Below are 26658 nucleotides of genomic sequence, written 5' to 3' on the forward strand. Positions count from 1 at the left end.
GTAGTAAGTATAGCTTCTCGTAGGTATCTATATTTTTATATTATTTTATCTTTAGCTACGAAACTATAGTTACTTTTTAGGCTTTGAGATGGGTCTGTCTAATGAGTGTTATTCAGGAATTGCTAGGACATTTTCTCTTGTCTATGTTTCGGGTAAAACAAAAATGGACATGATGAAGATACACAACACACATCGCTCCATAGCCTACCCGTACCCATAGTCATAGCCTACCCACATGAATCTACTATATAGCAACAGGTGACAGCTGACCCGGAGTCATTTCACCAGCCCGTTTCCTCTTTTGGACTTTCTCGTGACGTGCTTTTGACGCTACCGTGATGAATTTATTGCTGTCGTTTGGATCAGTCGGTCCATGACCGTGTGTACTGTGTACAAGTGATTCCTTCATTGAATCATTGATTCGACTCAAAGTCCAGGAGAGTAATTTAATGTCTGAGCAATGACAGCCGATGGTTAATACCTTTGCTCAGTTTCTGGCAAACAGTGACGTTTCCCAACTGCCGATTTGATGTGTTCATTTCTTTCAAAATGTACAGGGTGATCGAAAAAAAGTGTCACCCCTAACTTAAAATTTACATAACTCGCGACTGGTAGGTCGGATGACTTCGCGCCAGGCAGCATCGGAAAGAGCAGGCGATTTCTTTTCAATTGAATGTATTCATGATTGTTTTCTATTCCAAATCATGTCCCCATGGACTCAAAAACCAGTCAATGTGCGGCTTTCACGTGAAACGAAATTCACCGAACGGGATCGGACACCGCTGAACGAGAACAATGCGTATCGTAACTCAACATGACACACACCTTACACATTACACATGGAGTGTATGTTGTTCACCGCAGACTGTTTCTCAGCTGACCTTAGACTCGTTTCTCAGCTGACCTTAGACAAGGAAGACCTTATCAGATCTTCCTTGCAAACATGCGGCCTCATTATTCACAAATTCGGCGATAACTAGCGAAACATTGCGACAACCTGCACTACCGGATTATCAATTTTATGCAGCGGTAACCATGGAACAGTTAGTAAAAATGCTCACGTGAGCTGTCACGTGAGCTGTCAGATCAAAAACTCTGTCAAAAGTACAAATTTGCACAACCAAACTTTTGAACACGCCAAATTGCGTCCTTAACATACTTTTTGAATAGCTACATCTTCGTTTGCGGCATAAACCATGCATATTTACATCCATTCGAAAGGAAATTGTATGCTCTTTCCAATGCTGCCTGGCGCAAAGTCGTACGACCAACCAATCGCGAGTTATAATAATAATAATACATGTTTATTTCATACCATAAGTGGTACATATAGGCGAACACTAAAACAAACACACACAGACACACCACCAAACAACCAATACACAAGCCAGGTACTCTTTCCTCAGAGAGATGCACTGGTCATAAGACACGGTTGCGTCGTTCCATAACGAATCTTGCTATGTGTGCAACAAAAACATTGAATAGATCTGGCGACGAAGTGGCATATAAGTTGAGATTCAGCAAATCGTACTTTTGGCGATGTTTTGTATGCATACGGGCAGACAAGCCGTTGCTCCCGATGGAACTGGCTAGCAAGGCCACAATCAGTGTGTTGGAGGCCTGCGAGAGTCGAAGCCAAAAGACTAACTGGCGATAGGTGATTTGCATTGGGCAGGTCAGCATGTGAAGATCGTGACACAGATCATGATTCCTACTCCACCGAGGGACTTTGACAAGCTTCTTGAGACAACTGTGGTATGCTATACACAACTCTCGAAACGTTTGCTGGTCACGATACACGTTCCAGAGCTCACATCCATACAGGTTGGTGCAGTACGATTTGAAGAGCTTCGTCAGTACACTTTTGTCGGCAAAGCCAATAGCTGCTGATAGCATGTTTACATTGGTATAAAGCGCTCTCTTAACACGGCGCATGTCATCGATGTCGCGCAGATCATCACGAACTACATGACCCAGGTACTTAAAAGACGTCACCCATCTTAACTGCTGGCCAGAAAGTAGCAACGAAGGAGGTCTGGAATTAACCAGATGAGTGGCCGAGTACGGTTTTCGAGGGAGGAATTGCATACACACAGATTTAAGAGGGTTAAATTCAACGTCGAGAAGATGAGCTTGCCTATTGCACTCATTTACAATTGTCTGCAACGCTTCCCTCGTGGGGGCCAGAAGCACAATGTCATCAGCGTATGCCAAAATGTTCGTTGCACATGCACCTACGCGACAACCAACACTCATTTCTCGCACTTTGCACAGAATGGAGTCAACGTACACACTAAATAACAACGGAGAGAGGATGCCCCCCTGCCTAACGCCATTGCCAGCATGAAATTTTTCGGAGATAAGACCATCCCATTTAACACCCAATGTCTGCATCCTGTACCAGTACAGCAACAGTTTGAGGTATTGTGAAGGCACGCCACGGTCGGTCAAAATACCAAACAGCTTTGAGTACGAAACACGGTCAAAAGCTTTTCTCGCATCCAGGAAACATGCATACACTGGACTGCCAAGTACATTATAATAATTGATCACTTCCTTGAGCACAAAAGTAGCATGGGTCGTTGAATGACTATCTTTAAAACCAAACTGTGCGTCGCTCGTGTGGAGGTATGGTGCTAGCCTTTCATGTAGAACTAGTTCCAGTACTTTAGATACACTAGTTGAGAGGGCAATGGCCCGATAGTTCGACTTATCATCCAAAGCACCGCCCTTATTTTTAACTAAGGGTACGATAATCGAATGCATCAAACTTTCTGGAACATAAGCATGGCTAACAAAGCTGCGGAATAATAGCACAAATATTTGCTTAATATCGCCATCCAGATGACGGAGATGATCAGGGGATAGACCGTCCCAGCCTGGGGACTTGCCATTTTTAAGCTTATTTATAGCAGCACTGATCTCATCATAACTGATATCGGGGAGATCATCTGAAGGTGTACTGTAAAGCTGGTCCAGATACTGCTGGTCACTACCACAACTGTGGTCGTTAAAGATTTCTGAATAGTGGTCCTTCCACATCCTAACAATGTTAGAGCTCTCGGACACCTCTCCAAAGCTAGACACCGCGGGGCTGCCACCACCGAGGTGCCTCCTGACAAGAACCCAGAAACGATTATCTGGCTGATGGGAAAGAGCCTCACCCAACTGATTGGCCAGCAAGATCTCACGTTCCCTTTTGCAGCGGCGTAGGGCGTATTTAAACGATGAACGTGCCAGTGACATTCGGGAAAAGAGAGCACCTGTCCTGGGAGAGCCAGCGGCACGCCAATTAAGAAAGGCACCGCGAGACGCTACATACTCGGCACGCACAGACCCATTCCAGCCGGGTGTGCACTTTGGATGTGCCATTGGATGCCTTTTGATGCACCTGTTTCCAGCGCGGACAATTACATGAGTAACGTAATCATACATACCGGCCAAAGCATACGCGTGTTCTGTTACGTTACAGTCAGACTGACAGTTGGGATGGATCTCTGCAACGGCTGCATCGTACGAAGGCAGGCAATTGCGAATTTCAGCGTTGTAACGAGACAAATCCTCGACGGAAACAGCTCTCCAGTTGAGAGAAGGCGCACATTGAGCGGACAGACTTGATGGTGTAAGCCGGCAGGGTCTTAAGTTATATGTGACAACTAAAGGCAAGTGGTCACTTATACAAATGTCGAAGCGTATCTCTACAGCATTGATTAAATGATGCAGGGTGGGACTGCATAAGCAATGGTCCAGCCAGGAAGTTGTGCCATGTGCCGCGCTTAGAAATGTATAGTTGTCCGTGGAGGGTCCTAGAAAGCACATATCGGAAGTGAATAAGCCCTCTTCTGCGCAGAACTCGAGTAGTTCTGTGAAGAACCGAGAGCCACGACTGTTGGCATTAAGATCACCAATAATTCCCAACAAGTTCGAGCGGTGACGCTGTTGACTCAGCGTACAACTGAGTTGACCAAGGAACATACAGAAATCATCTAAGCAATCATGGTTACCGTAATCAGTTGGGAGGTATACATTAAAGAGACAAACCAAACCTGCATTTGTTTCAATATCAAGACGCATTATCCGTTTATCAATAACACTGACCTTAATGGAAGGCTGAATGCACTTTTTCCACAATATAGCCAGCCCGCCATATGGTCTTCCTCTAAGTAAGTTGGCCGAAGAGTCCATGGCCGATACACCTGTGCCCAAAAAATTGTCATGCATGATGTTCAGCATTGGAAGCTCAAAAGTAGCTAACCAGGTTTCTTGCAGGAACACAATGTCATAGTCATTGCATAGTGACCTTATGTCAGGTGCAGAACTTTTCAATGAATGACATGCATGACACGCTGCGGAGCCTGTAACAATTTGCCGTCTTCTTGGTTTGGCCCTTACCACTTGAGTAAAACCATCAGCTTTTTTTTCAGTTATATGGCTTTTAAATTAGGGGTGACACTTTTTTTCGATCACCCTGTAATGTCGCACTCGCAGGCATCATGAAAGACGCCAGCAATCGCCCATTGTAATCGCTTAAGTTGCAGCCCCGCAAATCTGCATCCGTTTTCAAACTCGTAGGGGGTAGAGACGTACTTGATGAACTTTTGCATGATGGTAATGATGATGTCCTCATCAACTCGCCATTGTTTTTCTGTTTTCAGCCATATTTGCGTCACGGGGCCGTGGTTTTTACCCACGCCTGATCAGTGCCGTCTCTGTTATAGTAATGGCATTCCTCGTTCACAATGTTGTTTGATGTTCGCAGCCATATATCATGTCACAACAGCACTCAATCTCCCTCGATATCGCGGTTTGTGAGAGCCGTGCTCTCCAGTGACGTCACGCTGACGTCATCCGCCTCCCACAGCACGGCACCGTCTGAGCGGTACGAGTCCCGCACCGGCCGCGGTGACGTCATCAGCAGCTGGGGACCCGAGCTGCAGAGCTGGACCGCCGCCGACACGGCCGTCGGTGACGTCAATCGTCTAGGTGACGTCACACTGGACAAACCGTACCGGTACATGTTCGAGCGTCTGCGCGAGCGGACCGATGTACTGAACGCACACATCCTGCGGCTGGGGGAGCTGCTGCAGAAGCGCTACAAGTTGGAGGAGCTGGTCCAGCCGCACGCCATATCACAGGTAACGGGGACCCGGGCTGATCGAGCCTGCCGCACCACTGCGCCGGCCGCCGCCGCACACGTATATCAACGGTAATATGCATCATGCACACACGCACACACGCACGTGAGCACGCGCACACGCAATGGCGAGCACGCTCAACTGTGTGCGTTAAGTCAGAAGCGCATAGTTTTGAAGGAAGCTGGTTGAATAGAGGAGATGGAATGGATGGACTTACAAAATGACGTCCTTGCTATACAACGGTAGCTTGAGCGTGTTTCGCAACAAAGACTGATGCGCATTTTTTAGCGCTCATCGGTTATAAACAATCTATCCAGTTATCTAATTCTAGCCTAATGGCGTTATCAACTTTTATTGACCAAAACCTGCTGCCTTGCTTCTGCACTTTTAGTGTGTCAGTGAGAACATTTTACTGATAATTCACCAAAACGTCTGCTGCTGTGCCAGGTCACGTATGATAATTTCAGGAAACCATTCATCTCGCTGTCGCTTACCTATACGCTGTGTGACGTGTGTGGCGCTGCAGCGGCAGGAAACTTGCTAAATTTATCGCTCAAAAGCACTTATCCACATATTCGGTTCTTATGCACTATACATCATGCATCTCAGAGCAATGTGTTACGGTCAGCCTTATTAGAAATGATAGCAAAATAGCCAGTTATTGTGGCGAAGTGGTGCCGGGGGTATAAGTTCGTTGGTGTGTGAAATTAGCCCGCAGCAACCCTGTTATTTTGTATGATGAATGTTGTGGATAATGGTACATGTCTTGGTGACAGTCGTTCGCCAGATGGTGTCCGGTAGAGGACGATATGGTGCAGTGGTCTGCTCTGGTCTGGTCTCGGGAAACGATGGTCTGGGGAAGCATTTCAGTGGTCTGCTCTGGTCTGGTCTCGGGAAACGATGGTCTGAGGAAGCATATCTGCGCGGAAGGCAGTTTCTTCATGTATAAGTTGCGAATTCAGCTCGTATACAATTTTGAAGTAAGTTTTGACAATATCTACACTCCTCTCCTCTCCTTTCCTTTCACCTCTTCTCTTCCCCTCTCTTCTCTTCTCTTTGCTTCTCTTTTCTTCCCTTATCTTCCCTTCTCTTCCCTTCTCTTGCGTTCTCTTCCCTTCTTTCACTTCTCTTCTCTTCTCTTCTCTCTCTCCCCATCTCTCTCCCTTTTTCTTTCCCTCTCTCTCCCCTTCTCTCTCCTCTCTAGTACACACTACACACCAACTCTTTTGTTTTGCTGACCCCTCCCCTCCCTCCGTTTGGGAGCCGTCTGCAGGCATCGTGCACCGTCTGCCGCTGATACCGTCTCTCGCCGTCTCCACTGAACGTCACGGCAACTCGTGCTGCCGTGAGAGCGTATCGAGCGTATCGTGCCGCCTCTCACCCTCCCCGAGCCTCTCTCACCCTCTGCACTCTTCCTAAGACCGACCGAGTGCATGCGTTGATTTGTTACAAATTTGTTATACTGTTTTGTGTGAGTTAAGGAAGAAGGTGCATACCGCATACCGCATTGGTGCAGTTTTCGTTGCAAATAACAGATTGATTCCCCGCATTGGTGGCGGAACGATTCAAATGAACACTTTGATTTGGCTTCACCTTATATACCAACATTTACACGATTTTGAAAATTCGGGGGGTAGGGGCACGTTGTTTTGGTGACCCCCTCAATGCTCAACGCCAATAATTATGCTACAGGGCTGTCGAAGTTATGTTTATGACAGTCCTAAAAAGACCAAAAATGGCAGTTTAGCATATCTTTTGAAGCACGGAGTTCGACCCCCCATTTTCAAAAGTGGGAATCTGCAGCCCCCCCCCCCCCCGTCTGTAATGCTGTGATACCTTTCAGTTCCCTCAGAAGTGATTCCCCGCTGCCCGCCGGGCCGCTCCGGCCGGCCGGGCCGGCCGCCGGACCCCGAGTCGCCGGGGGCGGGCCGAGCACGTGATCTGTGACGTCACAGCCACCCGGCTCGGGCCACGTGGGTGCGGCCGGCGGCGGTCCGCCGCGCCGCGCTGCTGGGGTGAGCTGAGCAGAGGCCCCGAGACAAAAGCCGAGTCGCTGAGACACGTGGAAGGGTTGGCGATCACGCTGGGTGGTGACGGCGGTGGAACTTTTCCATCGCTATCCTGGAGATGGAAGACAAAAAGTGGAAAAATAGAACATTTTCACTAAAGCCATGGATCAAAATGCTAGTTTTGTAGATCCATGCATTTCTGATAAATTGCCTATCATTTCATAGATTTTTCGATTTTTCCATTTTGGTGGATTCAGAAAGTCGGCATTGGACCCCGCGGGACGGCATACGCTCCAAAACTTAAATGCAATTTCCAAAAATTCCTTGAATGCCGCCGATCTATTATGCGTTCCATTACGATTCAAGGAAACTTCTTCAAGCTTCATACAAAATGTTTTTCTTTGTCTTTGCGAAGGAAACGGCAAATTTCAATGAGATTTGGACGCTCCGAGAGGATGCATAATGCCAGGGGCGTCGCCGACGGGGGGTCGGGGGGGGGGGGGGTCGTGACCCCCCCACTCTTGAAAACTGGGGGTGTCGACCCCCCCACTTTTTGCGATGCTGAGTATGCTTTTTAGCTATCATGTCAGTGAAGCAGGCGTCAGCAACACCAACAAATACATCAGATTCAGAATCGCTTCAAGAGCTCCCTAAAGCCAATTAGCCAATTACCTAAAGTTCAATTAGCTGTGGGCGGGGAACACCAGCACAACAATATTTTTAAGTAGCCACCATTCTAGCACCTTTTTATCCCTCAAAGGATTGGACGCGCCAAAACTGCCCCGAGCGTTCGTCTGATCGTTAAAAAAAAAAAAAATGGTCGCAGTCGATTCGTCGGATCCGTACCTAACTACAAAACTACAAACTAGCCTCAGCCCCATGGCTACCGTCACACCTAGCTGTACAGTGCACATGTAGGGGAAAGGGAGTCAGATGAAACCGTCTCGGGCTTTCGCAAAGAAGTCGCGCAAAAAGGAGCCGATTGCAACGAAACTTCCGGTGCGCTCGAGTTAATCACCTACTTAAAAATAAATCGATATCCCTGATTCAAATAAAGATGACCTTGGTTCACTTTTTCATAACATGCTTTTAATTTAGGTACAGGATAGTTTTTGGAGCTGATTTTGAACTTAGCTCCCATCTGAACATTTAAGAAGTAGTTGTGTTGCTTATACATATGTATAACAAGTTAGGAAGCAATCGGTGGTGGTCATCCACTAGGTACTGGTCGATCTGACCTGACCTGATCTACCCCAAATGCATGGAGTCATCGTCTTCGTTCAAAACTAAGATAACATTCGTAATCAGAACCTCGAAAAACCATCACAACTTACATTTGCAAAGTTCTAGCAGGTCCTGAGTTTCCCTACTTATTGGCGATGACCTGAGTCCTGAAATGACCCGAAACCTTGTAAATGGGTAGGGTGAAGTCGTATAAGAGTACGCACTTAGTGGATTTCTTGCTCTCATTTGTTTAATATTTGAAGGAAAGAAATCGCAAGTAGGGAATATTAAAGTTCATTGAATTAGCCATCAACCCATGAGGCAACGATCCTTCAGCGTAAATGGAAGTGGTCTAAAACTGACATTTTCTGAACCGTTGCACTTGCGTACTCTTACCATATGGGGTGTGTAAGAGTACGCACGCCAGGCGGGTGGAGTACGCAAGCATATGAACACACACCTATGCAGCTTGCACTGTCCAAATGCTTAACTTCAAACTCAGAAGGCATTTAAGTTAATTCAAGTATCCAAAAAGAAAAACATAAAATAAATCTTTCAAGTCTATAAATCAGGAAATAATTATGTCGTGTGTTTCTTAAAAAAATGCACAATCAAAAAGGAGAATAACTCGTATTTGGAAGAATTTCGGGTACGCATCTGCATCACAGTGCTCCATTGATGATATACCTACAAAACAAACGTCATTGAGCGATAGATTAATAATTCTATATTTCTGTATATTCGATTTTATGTATAATTCTGCGTACTCTTACCCTCCTGAACAGTGCGTCCTCTTACCGTACATGCAATTCGCGCACAAAACAACCCCGAAACGTTGTGCAAAACTTCGCAAACAGAATATTGCACTGTTCAGTATTTCCCCAGATAACCTCACAAGTTTCCCACAATAATCACGGAAATGTACCTTATCTCAACTGCCAAGTATCAAAATTATTGTACCATATCATAATAATATCATAACGCTCGAAAAAAATATTCATCGCCTTAAACTCAACAGCGTCGCCGCTCAACGCCCACGTTCCGTTGGTGACATGCACGCACTGGCGGCTTCATGTCACTTCATGAACTCGACAAACCCGCGTTGCTAAGCAACCGAAACAGCTGATGCGTACTCTTATCGCCCGCGTACTCTTACCCGCCCTTACCCTATCATCGGCTTTCTCTCGTCACGGGCAGCATGCTCTTTTTTCCGCAAACCTCTAGATCGATCAGGGGTCGAAAGCATACCTCAGCGTTACTTTAGTATACGTTATACGCTAGCGACTGGGAACCCACCAATAGAAGGGCTACAGTGAAGCAGAAAACATATTCGATAGCTCTTTCAACGCTCTTTCGCTAGCTTCGCGTCAGATTTCATCTCAGGTCTATGTTTTGCCCATATAGAAGGCAAACAGCTAACTGGACAGATTCTGCCGAAACATTTGCTTTGCAATAACTTTAAATTCCGTGAATTTGTATGATATTTACATATGTTGTCTTGTCACCACCGTGTTTATCTCTTTGAGACGCGTCACATGAGTTAAAATCTGACCATTTAGAATTAACGTTAAAACGACCTCAGGTCAACGTTATGTCCTGATCGAAAAAGGACCTCCTGCTGCATATGAATGGATCCGTGTTGTTGAGCTGAACAGTGAGCACCTTCCAGGTGCTGTCATCGCTCTACCGCGTCTTCGTCAAAAGTTGTAGAAAAAAAATGCTGGTGGCCATCGATGGACATTTCCACTAATGACCTTTCGAGTCATCACTCGCCATAAGTTGCACCCTGTCCCTGGCAATGATGAGCTGATTTGTCATGGCTCCAAAGATATTTTGCGTTTCTGACGAACTTTTTCAAAGCAGGAGGCATTCGTGCTTTTTCTAATTTCTCATTATTTTCTAATGATGAGGTCACGTATTTGACCTGCCTCCAGATCATAGATGTAAATCCTCAGAATCATGAATTGCTGACACATATAACCCCATACATTAGGTATACAGTGTACTAAATTTCGAAGTTATAGGAGAAAAGCTACAAGAATGGCGAGAGGGGAAAGTTTGATAGAGGTATACCGTATAAATGAACTTGACATGGCGACCTGACCTTAAGTGACCAGTGATAATTTTTACGCAAGTGATGTAGGTAGGTAAAAACACCCCTACCCATCGGGTGAAGACTAGAAACCCGACCCCCCCCACTCAAAAATCCGTGGCGACGCCCCTGCATAATGCATATGTGTATGCCCCTGAATCCTGATGCTGCTGCACTGGTTCCACTATAGGATCTTTCTGTAGTCCTTGCTCTTCGAAGTATGGATGGCGGTCTGGGGAATAGGATAAATGCTCCAGAACTGGAACGGATAAAGTACGCCACACCGGCACCGGTGGGTCCAGAAAAGTGGTTACACTGCAGGAGGAAGGGGTCTCCAATGAAATCTTTCGTTCCCCCTAAAAAACTCTGGATTTCGCTCAAGTTTTCTTGTGCATTTAAAGATGAAAATTTCCTTTAAAGAATTAGTTGCTGACCTTTCCATCCATGCAAAGAAAACCGCAAATTTCGTCGATTTCGGGCTCTGCGTTAGGCGCAAATGTCCCTAATGCTGTCGCCAGGGTCCGCCATGGCGTTCATTGGTGGCAGCTAGCCGGTGTTGGCCTTCGCAAAATTTGTAGTACGAACAATGGAAGTAAGAGACGTTTCTGAAAAGCACTGAAAACGCACTTGGATCCGCTGAGAGCACGACAGTGTGAATAGTGATTGCATACATCATACACATTACACAGTGCGCTGTTGTTGCATACGTTTAACGCTGTCTCAAGAAAGTGTATCATGTATGCCATTACACAAAAAACTGACCTTTGAGTCTATCTGCCAATCTTCCTATCAGTCTTCCTATCTGGACAAAATGTGGCAGTGCCTATCGGGTGCTGCGCTGGAAATACTGTCTTCAAACCCTATCTACACTACAAAACTCATCGGAGGTCGCTTTTGTCGTGCGTTGCGAGGCATTTCTAAGGAAATTATGTTCCGGAAGCTGGTAAGTTTGTTGGGTAGCTTAGTTTTACTATGCCAGAAAAACGGCAAATATTCGTGATTTTTGGTCTTCGAACGATATGGGAGAGGGACATTTGTCACTACTCATGCCCTCTAGATCTGCCAGTGACCTAAACTTTGAGCCTTCTTTGTTGATACCGCAGCACATTCCCTTCTCGTAATGCGTTTACGGCAGCTCTTTGCTAATTTATGACAGATGTCTTCAACTCAAGATTGTGAACGAGGCACAAACATCGGAAGCTTTGGCTCTGAATCGGCTCGGAGATCCACGAGTCGAGAATTCGTGATCAGCGCGCGCTTCATGAATTTTGCATTAGTCCGACGAAAGACGAGGTGGATTGTGTTTTGTGCATCATACGGAGCTCAAAGTTTTGTCGACCTTCACAAAGTTCTAACGTGTCTGCTCTTTGCCCTGTCTGGACTCGGGACTAAAGCAGAGTTATCACTTATCATACTTATCTATGCCGAACTTGCCTCGCGACAGTGTTATTTTGTTTCTGTAAAGGAATCTGTACTTGAGACATCTTCCAAAAGTTAGCCCTTCGTGCATTCCAAGATGCGCCGAAGTTGATTGGCTCGAGTGAAGTCATAGTTCAAAGGTCTTCACGATTCGCAGTTTCCGTGTGCAGTTTTAGGGTTTGGTTTTCATACTCGCCAAGTTTTCATTGTGGTTGTAGGCATAGGCCCGTCATTCATTACGTATTACGTATGTCGGTGCCTCGAGGTATGATGCATTACGTCTCGCGCATTTTTTTCTTCTACGTAACCATGCCAGGGTCACCCCAATGCTACCTTATTTGGCCTGAACCTACACACCTCTACACCTTCATCTAGTGGCCAGCCCTATGGTGTCAAGCGGAATATCGCCCATTGCCCTCACGTTAGGCGCATTCTTCCAAAATGGCCGGGTGCAGCCGCCTCGGAGCAAACGGTGAACGGACAGATATGGTATGGGTCGATGAGTCACATCTGCTGGAAATATTACGGAAGTGACGCACGGAATAGGCACGCCGTCACCACCCAATAAATTGCTTTGTTATTTGGCGATGATTTCCAGCACGTGTTGGTCTGGGAATGAAAGAATGGAAGCCTGTTTGACTGTGATTTAGATTACTCATGTATGACTTTCCGTGTTTGATGCCGAAATTAGTCCTCTCGTCAAACCAACTCTACCAAAGTTCTCCATTACCAGATTCAAGAACTTTTCGTTTCGTCTGGCCGCCAGACAAGTGCCGATTGTGAAACCCCGGGCCGGCCCCGCATCTTTCCGCACCGCTCCGCGTGCGCCGCGAATAGCTGATGACGTCCCAGTGTCCTGTGGCCGGCACGAGAGCGGTCGCGGTGTCGACGGGCCGATAGGTGCCCTGTCGCGCCCGACGGTCCGCCCGGCGACAGCACAGGACGTGAGTCATGTAGCGGCTCGCTCAGTGTCTGTCAGAGCGGGCGCGGGTCGACGCCCGCGGTGGCCGGCCGGCGTCCCGACTAGAGGTGTCAATCGGAACCGAAAATTTTGGAATTCCGAAAATTTCCGAATTCCGATTCGGAAATCGGACGGACAAGTGACTAACACATCGGACATATTCGGAAAACTAGTTGAAAATTACAAATTTCTTAAATAAGTTAAAGTTCAAACTTAATTCCATTATCAATATGCAAATTGCAAAACATGTCATCAAAATTGGCAGGGGATAGGTGGTTCATACATCATTCATAATTATAGTGCAAGATGAACATCAACATAATTGCATGTAGCAGGTAGCTCTGAGTCAAATATATACCCACCTATACTGTGACAACTTTTAACTAAATTTGAAAATGTGTTTACGAGGTGACATTGTTGTCATCAGGCCCATCATTAGATAACACAGTTATGAATATGATGTAAGTACAATCATTGACCTGTGGGAAGCACTAGGCACCAAAGCAGTAAAGTAGGAAATCCAAAAATAGACTTGCCTCACTTGAAAGTTAACAGAAGAGGCTGAAGAAAATTGCAAATATCAAGGTGTGCCAAGTAGCACAAGAGTCTTACCTAGAACCCCCTATCATAAAATCTTCCCCTTCCACCCCTTCCCCCCAAAAAATATCCGTGCCGAAATATCGAACAAATCGATAGCCTATCCCACTGAACTCTATGCCTATCCAAAGAAAATGATTACCAAAAGATGATGAAATGCGGCGAAAGCGTCATGAATGTCACCTAAGGAAAGATGGCCCCGGATGAGAATCAGAGAAGACAAAAAAATGACGTCTGAAATGATAAATACAGGCAGTTTACTTAATAATAGAACATTTTTTGAAAAATTATCATATTTCGCACTGCATATCATATTTAAATAAAACAACCAATGGTAAATGTACTAAAATAGGACAAATTATCTGATAATGACGTCATATTACTGATTTACTTTCACATCATCGACTCAAAGCCGGATACCATGTTCCATTCTACCGAGAATGGTAGCATGAAATGTGTTTTCCATTCTACCAAGTATTACAACTTCTTTTTGCTTGTGAATTTCAGTGAATTTGTGTTAACCCTCGCATGTGTAGGGGGGGGGGGTCGGATGGACCCCCCCCCATGGTTTTTCGCGAATAACTCGCGTAAAAAGCGGCCGATCGCGACGAAACTTTCAGTACCCTCGCATTGATCGATTTGACACCTACCCTGAAAATTTCATGACCCTGACCCAAATGACCTTTGACCTGTGACCTCTTTCCCGAGACCATGTTTGGCCAGAATCGCGATTCGGCGTACGTCGGCTCGCATTAGCCGCGCGTTTGCAAGCTTTTCGTGGTTTCAAACGTTCAAACATGTGATTTGATGTTGCTCCCATGCATTATGGTGGGTGTCAAGGTCACCTGAAGGTCAGGTCAGGTCATTGACCTTTGGTGACCTCGGGTGACCTCGGTTCACTTTTTCGAGTTTTACATGTTTCTAGGCTAGTTTTTGGAGCTGAATTCGAATTTAGCAACCATTTGAGCATTTACGAAGTAGTTTTGGTGCCTTCGTAACATGTTACGAAGCTGTCAGAAGCGGTTGACACGTACTACGAATACCCGTCACGACGCCTACTGATTGACCTGACCTGACCTGACCCGACCTGGTCTAAATGCTTAAAGACATCATCTGTGATCAAAACTAACACGATATTCGTGATCAGCACCCCGAAAAACCCCTTAGCAGCCACACTTTACGACTTTCTAATAGGTCCCGATTTTCCCGACTTTGGGTCATTGACCTGACCTGGAAGGTCAACCAATGACCTAGGACCTTAAAATTGGGTATCATCGGCTTCCTCTCGTCACGGGCAACACGCTCGTTTTTTCCGCGAAGCTCTAGCTCGATCAGGGGCCAAACGGCAAGGGGGGGGTCCAACCGACCCCCCCCCCTACACATTAGAAGCTGGAAAACGCCGCACACATGCGAGGGATCATAGCAACTATTTTTATTTTTGTGATCGCTTATTTTGTTTCGATATTCAGAGATGTGTTGCTCAGTGAAGAGCACGTTTCTTCCAGATGTACCTACCTATCTCACATGTTTCTTCTTACATGAACTTGAACTATTTTGCTTTTGCAAGAAGTGTTCTACTTTACATGTCAGCCAGTGTGATATATGATGAAGATATGTATTATTGTAAGTGACTAGCTTCTTGCATTATTGCTGTATTAATTCATCATCAAGTGGCTTAGTGTCAAAGGGATGCGGCAAGAAGTCAATATTTGAGAACGCAAGTTTGAGGGATAAGGCAATCTTTTGCATTATTCCTGCTTACTCAGCTTCAGTTGTAGGCTGTAGCACATTTTAGAGCAGAATAGGCTAATTGTCTCAACATGCTGTGTTTGTGTTGTATATCAGATTAGGCCTTTTGCCCAAATGCCCATTCCCTACTGCATATGATATTGCTTCAACATTTTTAGTTGGCAATATTTTGCACTCAAAACCAGATGGCGGATATCTGTTATTTAGTTATCATGTGGTACATAATAACATATACCTAATATAGATCAATTCCCCCATCCTCTCCTTCCATATCCAGCTTTCGGACAGTTTTCGGACAAATCCATGCCTTGGACATTTTTCGGACAAAAGTGAGCTAGGATTTTGGACATTGGACGGACATCGGACAAGAAATTTCTGAAATTGACACCTGTAGTCCCGACGCACCCCCCCCCCCCCCCCCTCCCTCCCCGCTGCGAGGGACGCCGCCGCCTTGATTGAGCATCGCTTGGGGATGGGATCGGCGGAGCGGCGACGCTACCCTCACAAAAACTGGCGCCGCCGCCGGGACACGCTGGAATGGCTCCGCTGCGGGCGGCCAGCGCGCCGGCCCGGCCTCGGCCGCCGTCAGCGTTTTTTGCTGCCTTTGTCCGGCAGAAACGTGGCGGGTACGGGTAGGCTACAGGCAGAGCCATCTGTTGGAGTATTTTGATACTGCTGCTATGGGAGATTGAGCTGTAGCTAGAGACATCTATTGGACGCTGACGGAACTCCAACTTCCCGCAGGAGCCGGTGTATGCTGTTGGGCGCATCGCGTGCGATGGACACGGTCGGCTCAACTCCAAGTCGATCCTGCTGGAGGGCGGCAAGGGCGACTATGGAGAAGGTCGGCACGTGGAGCTGGACGTGTCCCAGCTACAGAACGCCGGACTGTTCACCGGGCAGGTTCGTACGGTGTGACTGATTACTGAGGGTGTGGGGCACTGATATCTATGAACGGTTTAATGCACTGGGAGTAAAAATGCTGTTCGCCTGACATTTTCTAGCCAGGGAGGTGTTTGAAACGCAGTGTAAATGGACCGATATTCTGGCAGTGAGATTATCTAACGTTTCGATCGCATAGTTCGTGTTCTTGCAGTTAATATAAAGCTTTTGTGAGTTCAGGCGAGATCCCAGCGCGGAAGAATACCTCCGGGGGGATTGAGATTAACTTGTGCTTCTGTCTGTGCCCGCCAGGTGGTGGCCGTGTCGGGAGTCAACCCTACAGGCCGAAAGTTTGTCGCCTCGGGAATCTACACTGCGGTACCCCCGCCTGCTCCTGAGCCAGTCAAACCCAAACACGGTATGTAAAATGGACGGAAGATCTCAAATTACGTACTGGGTAATAACGGGTAATGAATGGGTGATATTCTGAACAGAATAGATTTAGTTACCACCGCTTTTGGACACGAGATGCTAGCCTGTGTCTCTTTCCCCGTATATTAGGGGAGCTTCGATGTTCGTGAGAGCTTTTGCTTCTGTATTCAAGAAATTATCGTCGAAACACATACAAATCTCCTGCTGTATTGACCAATATGTAGTACTATGCTATGCCCCACTGCACTGGCCCCGTGACGGTCTTCCACCGCACGACCCACAGAGCTGACGTTGGTGACCGCCTGCGGGCCGTTCACCACATCCGAGGACTTGCTGTACAACCCGCTGCGGGACCTGCTGGAGCAGGTGACGCGCCTCAGGCCGCACCTGCTGCTCCTCGTCGGGCCCTTCATCGACACCAAGGTGATGAGCGGCGGGCGACAGAGCGGCGGGCGAACCGAGAAAGAGACTTGGAGGTCTGCTGACTGCTGAGCGATATAGAATGCATTGGGTGTATGTGGAAGGACGATTAAAGTAATTCTATGTTTTAGTCAAGGCCAACTTTGAGGTAGAATAATGGGTCACACAATGTTTCCGATAACCTAGGACGCTCGAAAGACTACATGGACTGAAGCGTCCGTCTAAGAACTCCAACAGCGCACACAGTGTTGGTGGTAGGCGAGAGCGAGCCTGCTGCAGCCTGGAGCAAATGACAGAAACGTTAGCAAAGAGGTCGCAACGGGTCGCATCATATGAGGCACGGACGGCAATGCTAACCATATCGCTCAATGTCGACAAATGAGCTATTTAGGCAGCGAGACACTTAGCTTCCCGCCTCCATTAAGTGTTCCTAGTTGAGTTTCCACTCAATATCTTGTTTGTATTTAATGTAATTTGTGAGTAACTGGAAGCTAACCCGCCTGGACTGACGCGGCGCTGCCGATTTTCAGATAATCGAGAACGAGCTGGCCGAGACCTACCACGAACTGTGGAACCGCCTCCTGGAGCTGATCAGAGTGGCGGTGAAGGGGTGAGTGGGAAATGTGCACAGGGCCTGACATCTTAACTGAGGTGACCTCACATCTGACCTCAGCTGTGATCTCTGACCTCTTGCATAACCTCTGTCTATTGCACTGCAGTCACCGGAGTGGTCTGTGTGACTGCTGTCGCCACCTTTGTCTCATGTGTGTCTCAGTTTGTACTCTAGCGTTTTAATCAACAAAACCATAGATAACATGAACTATACACTATGTACACGTTAATGTTATCTATGGTTTTGTTTACTAGCGTTTATGACAAAAAAAAACGGACCCCGGATGAGTGTGACTAAAGTGTCAATGAATATTTCAATTGTTGTGACTGATGAGTAAAGGAAGAAGCAAGTGCATTATAGTTCGAGACGCCGCTGATCGTTTATGCATTGTACTGGCTTACTTAATCCATTTAAAAACAACATATTTGTCTACATTACTGCCTGGGTCGCGAGCTGACCCGTCAAAGCGTATCCCGTAGCCAATTCCTACCTGACAGCAGTCGATACAGATCGATGCATACACCCACCGCTTAACACGGCGCGAAACGGCCTCCTCGTTTCCCATGAGTTCAGGGCTGTTACACAATGACAGCCGTGAATGCTATGTTCCGGTAATAACTTCGCTCCAGGGACCGTCTGGCCTTGGCTCACTGGAAATGACATCGCTTTAGATGCAACGCGATAATCTTAAACAACCCGTTTCTGAGCACCTCGCGGCCGCGATGGCTGGACAAGGCTGCTCGAAGTCCCTGCGTCTCTGGGTTGAATCTGCTCTGTCATAGACCTCTATATCGGTGTAGCGGTTAGCCACCCGACCGCTGCCCGCTCTTCCTTTACTGTCTGCGGGGCTCCGCAGCAGTGCGCGGTTGTCTGGTGAAGTTCGGGCTCTCCCCGTGTGATTGGACGACTTAAAGACAGAGAGGGGCAAGCAATTTGCCGACCTCTCGCCCTTGCGATGATATTGCGTGTGTGAGGCTCTGAAGCGATACGGAGGGATTAAGAGTCACGCAGAAGTCCAGCTTGCACCTGTTAACATGTAATGTGGTTAGTTGAGTCATAGTGTAATAGGTAACTTTTTTATTACATTATGGCTGAATGATCGATAAATGACAGTGCGCCTCAGTTTGAAACCTGTGTAAATCAACATAAGCGCTTATTATGAAGACTTGACATGTTTTGAAAACATTTAGGTATTATTACCTTTCTTGGGCTAGATATTTATATAAGTTATTTTAGAAAAGGAAATAGACGAGCACCTTTCACAACGGGCCAGCCCACCAACCACGCCAGGTATTTGCATTTAGAACGGTTGCAAATCCATGTCCGGCTACGAACACCTGTCCAAAATTGACAACAGTTGTCGCGCTTTAGGTCACCCCATCATTTTACTGTAGGCGCTGGGAACTTTGGATAGGAAAACTGGACCTCTCCTTTTTGCGCTGCTTTGTATAAAATGCGTCGTCGGTACTTCTGCTTAGAGTTATGCACATGAATCGCTGGCGAATGTACCTTTTGACCGCTGTCCGATCACTATCGCCACCACTATCAGCTTTTTCGTTTTGTAGATCAATGCCGGCTGTTTAAGGTGCTTTGAAAGCGACCATTTTCTAACTTCACCGTGTGTTTTAAGTGATAATTCCTGCATGAGGATTTACTTGCAGCGAATATCTTAAATAACAGTGATAACAGGGAATCACCAATCAACACAGTCTTGCAGCTGGTTTGTGCAGCTTGTGCAGCACTTTTGTATATTCCTCGGCCAAAAAATGTAACTTTGATTCACCTTTATTGCAGTGCATTCCACCACTGATCGAACATCAGTTGCTATTTAGCACCGATAATTCTGCATCTCCCAAGCGCAAAGAGTAAGCACTGAGCAGGGACTATGAACAGCTCTTTACACCTACGTTGGAGTAACGTCCGCGCCCCGCTGACACCCCCCCCCCCCCCCCTGCGCACCTCAGGTCACACACGCGCGTGCTGCTGATGCCGTCCACCTCGGACCTGCACGCGGAGCCCGTGCTGCCGACGCCGCCGTTCGCCGCCGCCGCCGGGCCGTTCACCATGCTGCCCAACCCGTGCTGCTTCTCGGTCGACGGACTGGTGGTGGGCGCCACGTCCACCGACGTGCTGATGCACCTCAGCCAGCAGGACATCAAACTGTGAGTGCCGCCGTCAGTGGGCGCATTCTTGGAATCAGGCTCATACAATTACAGCTGGAAAATTCTTTATGAAAATTTATGTTTTGAATTACTCAAACATGTGCGACATCCGTCTTATCGAGTGGTTGGTTGGCGTGAATCTGTTTTTTTTAACCTACATTTTGCTTTGCTCGCAAGTAATCATAATTCATAACGCTTGTTTGTTGATTGGGTCAGCGTTGCCGATGCTCAAGGCCCTATATGCCGATGCTGCTTACTGTGCCACATTATCGTAGCGGCATGGATGATATAACACTGGATTGGTGTCTCGTGGAAATTAACATTGGGATCCGCGACATTGGGATCAGGCCTGCCATCTAGCGAGAGAATTATCGTAAGTTAGGAGCAAGCCGAGTGAACGCCATCTCTCAGCATTATGACACACGTGGGTGTGGTGTGTTAGTTGGCTCGAAGTGCATATTCCCACGAGTTGGAGGTAATCTTACTGGACCTGAGACCACAAAAAATGTCTTAAATGCTTGAAAGCCAAAAACGTCAAGCAGCCTTTGGGTAATAACGAAAATAAAATCCGTAAGACGGTGTGTATATTGAAACGCCCAGTCCCGTCGGCTTTTACGAGCTTTTATATGGCCATTTACTCACAATGGTACAGCAGTTTGACAATATGTTATACATATTTGGTAGGCTTATACCTTCTTCTCCGAATTTCGCCCGATTTTCTTCACCTTAGTTAATGCTACGGCACGTGTCACGTGCCAACTTAGGGGTGTCGAAATTGTTCCACATAAAGTAACTCCGCAATGGCTGGGTCCATTACAGTAAAATTTCGTCAATAGTTAGGCACCCAGTGGCCAATGCATTTCCATGTGTCACTATGGGGGTGCTACTGCACATGCGCACGTGCGGGGTGCCGCTTCCATATCTCAAGAACGGCTGGGCGGATAACACTCAAACTTGGTACACAAATGTCACATCGATGCTCGCACTGCATTGATCAGTGCTTACATTGGAGTTGTTAGGAAAACGATGAAATGAGATGCGTGGTGTTTATGCCTTTCTGTTCCAGCAGCTGATTGATCCGCAACAGGAGATCCTTGTTTGTGAAGGCTTCGTCTCCCTTTTCCACTCCTTGCTTAAAATAACATTAACAATGTACGAAGAAGATCACACATCAAAGTTGTTTTAGGCGGCTATATTGGGCCAGGGCTGCGGAGTTGTAGTCAGAGCCAGCGGTTCTGTTCCGACTCGGAGTCGGTTGATTTTTAAAAGCTGTAGTCGGAGTATGAGTCGAACATCACCGAAAAGTCATCGACTCCACAGACTTTCCAGGGCTGCAGAGTCGGAGTCAGAGTCGGAGTCTGTGAATCGACAGTTCTACCCGAAGGAGTCGGAGTCGATATTTGGATACCGGAGTCGGAGTTGGAGCCAAAGTCACTGAAATTTCATCGACTACGCAGCACTGGTTGGGTCATTTTCATAGAGCGTCTTGAATGACATATTGAGCGGCAATGACGTTAGCAATTCCGTTTAACTTTTTCATTAGACTTATAGATAGTACTTACGTTCGTTTTGTTCTTTGATCGGACAACTTGTTTGATTTAGGCCAAGTAAAGACTCGTGTGAAAAATAGCGAAAACGACACGTGCTGGCGAAGTCTCAAATAACTCCCTGTTTCACGATTTAATGAGGAAATAGCATGGATCTGCTTATCTTATTACTGACCCTGCACATAAATCTATTAATTTCTTCGCTTTTGCTGACATATAAAGACATAACCTTTTGAAAAATTGCAAAACAAGCCTGCTACTACACCACACTCCCGTGTGTCACAATGGTAATGTTCACTCGGCTTGCTCCTAACTTACGATAATTCTCCCGCTAGATGGCAGGCCTGAGCTCAATGTCGCCAAAAACTGCGAAGACACCAATCCATTATTATCTCATCCATGGTAGCGGTGACACCTCTTTTCGGATGACCATTACCTAATCAGATTAGCATCGTCCCCGCTGCTCCTGGACAGCGTGTGAGCTGAGTTAACCCGCTCTGTGTGTTCGGCAGGCCGGGCGGCGGCCCGTCCGACCGTCTGGCCCGTCTGGCCGGCTATCTGATCGACCAGCAGTCGTTTTACCCGCTCTACCCGGCCGAGGAGAGTGTCGGACTCGACTTTCAGCACTGGCAGCGTCACTGCCAGCTGCCCGTGCTGCCGCACGTGCTCGTCACACCCTCCGACTTCAAAGGCTTCGTCAAGGTGAGTATTATGCCAGCAGTACTGGCTTTTTCTTGCAGCAGGAGAACCAAACGTGGGCCCGTTCCTGCCATGTTCCGTAAATGGGATTTGGAGCCACTGTCATGTCAGGCAACAGTAAAGGACTTTTAAAGGCAAAATTGCTCTCACGCATTTCAGTCAATCATGTATTGGCGTTCGCAGACAAATTTAACTCGGATAATGTTCACTGTTACCGAATTCCGTAAATAGGGAGAGACGACTGTTTGTAAGATTTGGCCCAGTCAAGTCTGAGAGGAGTAATTTTCTACAGGCTCGGTGAATGAGTTCGATGCTGTTAATTAAGTAATTTTGCATTGATAATGCAAGAATGCAAGGATTGATGCCTTCTAGTGTCAAATGTTTGCACGGTTTGCGAGTTGCTACATGTCTTTTTGAAGTTTTAAGTAGGCCTTAGGTAGCTGTAATAGGCAAGCTCTTTCATTTGTTTTTGAAATACTGATGTCGAGGAAAAAACATTGGGTAGAGTGGGGGGGGGGACTAGTTGTCAGGACGAAAGTTCATAACTCATGTCACTCTGCACAGCTGTATATTGTGCAGTCATATCTCCTTAGCGACAAGCTGGGGCATCATGCCGGTAAGCTCCTGTCGTGTTTTCTTACATTCTCTCCTTTCCAAAATCAACTTCTCGGTACAGTGGCTGTTTTTTTTTTTTAAGGCGCTCGTCTGTAGCTGGTCCTGGAGTTGAAACAGTGAGGGAAAACATGCGGCTGTTGAATGCAACGGTATCGTCTTGCCCCTCTACGAGGGCCTCGCTTTGTGATATTGACTGTGGCATTTTTTTGAGCCCATAATATCCGGCTAATCCTCCAAAAGTGTCTCAGGTTCTCCTTTTCCTGCTAAGTGAGCGACACTGTAACTGTGCAAGGCTACACAGTACTCAGCTTGGAACACCTTTTGAAACCGTGAGTGAACAGAACCGCAAAGGGACCTATTTGATAGTCGTGTTTGTACTGTGGGCTAGAAATGATCGCCACTTTGTGTGTCTCGTGATGATCACGTCCGTTGTAACTTGTAGGGCCTCTTGCCGAGGGATTCCGACAAACTGGCCTTCCCACTGTCATTTGGCGTCGACGCCCAGTTCTTGTCAATGTTTAGACCTTTTTGTATCCTGGTGAAATGCCGCATTGAAAATCATGAGTTGAGGTCAAAGTTTCATTGATCACTTTTAACTTCTATGCAACTTTGGTGCCATCTATGCTGAATTTAGATGTTCCCTCGTCTTAATTTGAAAAGTGGCCAGTAAGGAGTAATGACTCACTGTTAGGCTCATGCCCGATTTTCCACATTTTGGCATACTCTGTGTTGAAACATTGTCAGTATTTTTTACCGACGTCAGTATTTTCCCTAGTGATGCCTTTCTCTTGAGCATTGAATCCAATGTCAGATCTTCTTGGTATCACACTCCGTTTGCATCCTTATATTACCATCTATGTTTGTTATCCTCATTTATAACATCATAAGGTATATTCGAGTACATGACTCCTTATTTTTATGCGCATTTCAGGAGGTGTCGGGGTGCCTGGTGGTGAACCCCTCCCGACTGTCGCGGGGCCAAGTGGGCGGCTCCTACGCCCGTCTCCGGATGCCGCCCTCGGAGCGCGACCTGGCCCCGGAGGTGTTCTCTGCCCAGGTGCTGAAGATTTGAGCTGCTCAACAGCGGCGATGTGGTAGTGTGTGCGAACCTGGCGATCCACCAGCTCGGTGTCTCTTGGAGACTGTGGAGCTACCACTGCGTGAGCGTGATCGCTAAATGTGGCTTGCTGGAATGCAAGCCCTTCTACAATTGTCTGTTTTTTACTTCTGTTGGTCGTGTTCGCCTCATGATGCAAATACAGTTACGGTGTCCGTATATTTATTGCTCTTATTGGCATGATCATTACGTCTGAAGCAAAAACTGTTGCTAATCTTTTTCCATACGCTTTCTATAAGTGCATCTGAGCACGGGAAAGACATAATTGGTATTTGTTTTCAAAGCGCTTCTTAAAAGTTGAGGTATTGTAACTAGACGGCTAACATGACCAACTCCAGAGATTTCCCCAACACCGCACTTCAGTGTAAGTTTTGCTTCTTATGTTTCTGGGTCGGACATTTTGAGACACGTTGAATACCAATAGAAAAAATCAACGCATTCTGTGCATAGGCCTCCATTGAAAATACGACTTTCCTCTTTATCGTCTCCAACGGGAAAATGGGAGAATGCGGAAATCTTATTTTTACCGATGAAATAAAGCAGACGATACAGAACACAGATATAGATGTAATCAGTCACATACCTTCACCACCATTACCGTCCACCATCACCAATTACCCATTAATAATAAAATCGAAATATTGGTTATAACCGATTATATCCAAGCAGCAGACGCTATTGTTTTACAAACTTACGCAATGCACGGTAACTGAACTGCAGCTTGTAAAGCCTTTTGTGCCGAGTAACAAAGATTGCTCATTCCAGATTATCGTTTTGAATGACACGCTAGGATTTGGTTTTGTAGGCACATGGGTGTACAAACGCGCTCTCGAGTTGTGTGAAATCGGGTAATATGCCATCCGCCTCAGCAAATATCTATAGTGTACCTAGTATGCTTGTGGTGTCGTTGCAATTATTTCACGACAATGTCATCCCTGTAGGTTTATGGGAAACACTTGTTTCATGTACAATTTCTCAAATTGTAGAATTTATTGCATGGCAAGAGTAAAAATAAAACGTGTCGTTTAAGCTAGTTTGGAAGTCCACGCTTACTTGATAGTTGGAAGCGTTCCACATCAACCATATGCAAAGTTACGTCCGTATGGTTATTTTTTCAGCGGTCAGATTGGTGCGTTTAGGTAGACTGAACGCCTTTCTGCGATCAAGGCTCGACGTTTCTGGTTAATGTGTAACGCGTTCCATTCAAAGTATCTGCGACGGTCTCCGGGTTCCGAATACGCATTGGCCATGCTCATGGTCTATCCTTCGTGTCGGCATATCAGGAGCTCATCTCTGCGCTCCTGAACAGGCCGGTGGTTACGGTGCATGTGGTGGCCATGCTCGTCCCGCAGCTTCCTCAGTTGGTGCAGGAATGATGACGAGACCTTTGCTGGCTTGGTGGCAACCAGCCAGGGAAGGCCCAGGGTGCAAGGCGGCGTGGTCAGACTGCCGATGTACCTGTACACGTTCTCCAGAGCCGTGTCCAGAACGTCCTTCAGCTCATCGATGTGGATCTCTTTGCTGTAGCTTGATGAGTATTTGCGTACATGATGCATGTCTTTCTCGAGGTGGAACGTTGGAAAATGCATGTGGCCGTGGAAGTGCCTGTCATCAGTGAGAAGAATGCCCAACGCATGCAGCGCTCCTTCTTGTTCTCTCGCCACATGGAATGGAACGCCAGCCAGGGCAATGTGCTTGAACTTCAAGTGCACTTCGGCGGCACGCCTCTCTCCCTCGACGGCATGTTCGGAGCCTTCTTCGCCGTGCTCATCCCAGTGGAAGTGAATTTCTGCCAGGTCATAGTCGTAGCCTTCCTCCTCCACAACATTGGAGATCAGAGTCAGCGGACCATGAGCGCCGTTGTCAGCAACTTGTCCGAAACAGTCGAACATCATCTTGAGCGTTCTGCCATCGTTGGTAACGATAACATCCCATTTGTCGCTGTTCTTCCTCACCCACGGCTTAAAGAAGTCATCTTCACAGTGCTCACCATACACGTCGATGGGAGACTGCTGCCTGCTCTCCTCTGCGCAGCGCGAGTTGGGGACGTCCTTCCACGAGTCAAAGTCGTGGTAGTTCCATGGAAGTCCATGTGGAGGCACGAGAGGACACGAACTGGCGTCACACCAGGCCACGGCCAGCGACAGGAGAAGCACGGCGCGGGCGGCTGGCATCCTGGCTGGTAGGCTGAGCACACCAACACCACCCGATGCCGAGTGGAGGGCCGGACTCGGGCCACACTCAGCCGGTGCCCCTCTTAAATAACTGCAGCCTGCAGACCCGTCCATTGCCTGGCGTGCAGGCGGCTCGCGGAAACAGCCGGGGAAAATGGAGTTTTGCAATATGACGGGCCTCTGAAAACCGAGATATATCGACAATCCCTGGTCGCCGTTAGTGAACAACTGTAGCCTTCTATATTGAGCTCAAAGCTATTATTGTTTTGAACTTTTTATATAGAGCACCGTTTCCTTGCAACCTTTTTTAAGAACCGGGACACAATAAGGACTCGCGACACTGGACAGTGTGTCAAGAATAATGAAGAAGCTGGCCAAGGATGCTTACATAAACGCGAAACTGTGACTCTACATGCGCTATTCCAGAATTATATAAATTCCGTGTGTTTTTAGAAAGAATGCCTCTCTCTTTATAAATAAATAGACTCGCCTATCTTTCAACGTCCAAGATGCAGCATTATTAATGTTTACCAACGTACTCTCACTGTATCGTCAACGACCGCGTAGCTGGCGACATTGGCTATTTTGGCAACAATATGACCAACTAGCCAAGTCTAAGTGGTGTATCTCGCTTCCAAATGTTTATGTCTGGCCCAAGGCTATAGAACTGTCTGGCCGCTGGAAGTAATGTCCACCAACCCTCTACGACACCGCTTAGATTGGCACAGACGTGAAGGCTGTGACAGCGTCGCCTTCACGCTTTCACGTACACCCTTTTCCCTGAATGATGGCGATGGATAGCAACGATGGA

General features: G+C 46.9%; 2 protein-coding genes across 2 annotated transcripts in view; one reads left to right on the forward strand and one right to left on the reverse strand.

Moving 5' to 3' along the window:
• Window positions 1-23832, forward strand: part of LOC122380679 (DNA polymerase alpha subunit B-like) — a 47779-nt gene extending 23947 nt beyond the window's left edge. The window contains exons 5-12 of the mRNA XM_043364053.1: window positions 4862-5135; window positions 15931-16089; window positions 16381-16486; window positions 16784-16923; window positions 17451-17530; window positions 19498-19695; window positions 21755-21944; window positions 23488-23832. Of these exons, the coding sequence (XP_043219988.1) occupies window positions 4862-5135; window positions 15931-16089; window positions 16381-16486; window positions 16784-16923; window positions 17451-17530; window positions 19498-19695; window positions 21755-21944; window positions 23488-23628 (1288 nt within the window). The 3' untranslated portion in view covers window positions 23629-23832. The remainder of the gene's footprint in view (window positions 1-4861; window positions 5136-15930; window positions 16090-16380; window positions 16487-16783; window positions 16924-17450; window positions 17531-19497; window positions 19696-21754; window positions 21945-23487) is intronic.
• A 1100-nt stretch (window positions 23833-24932) lies between these two features.
• LOC122380669 (putative carbonic anhydrase 3) lies at window positions 24933-25847 on the reverse strand. Its single transcript, XM_043364035.1, has one exon. It carries the CDS (start codon window positions 25845-25847, stop codon window positions 24933-24935), a length of 915 nt encoding a protein of 304 aa, XP_043219970.1.
• Between the last annotated feature and the right edge of the window lie 811 nt (window positions 25848-26658).

The sequence above is a fragment of the Amphibalanus amphitrite genome, unplaced genomic scaffold (assembly GCF_019059575.1).
Source record: "Amphibalanus amphitrite isolate SeventyFive unplaced genomic scaffold, NRLGWU_Aamphi_draft 000104F_arrow, whole genome shotgun sequence".
Taxonomy (NCBI): domain Eukaryota; kingdom Metazoa; phylum Arthropoda; class Thecostraca; order Balanomorpha; family Balanidae; genus Amphibalanus; species Amphibalanus amphitrite.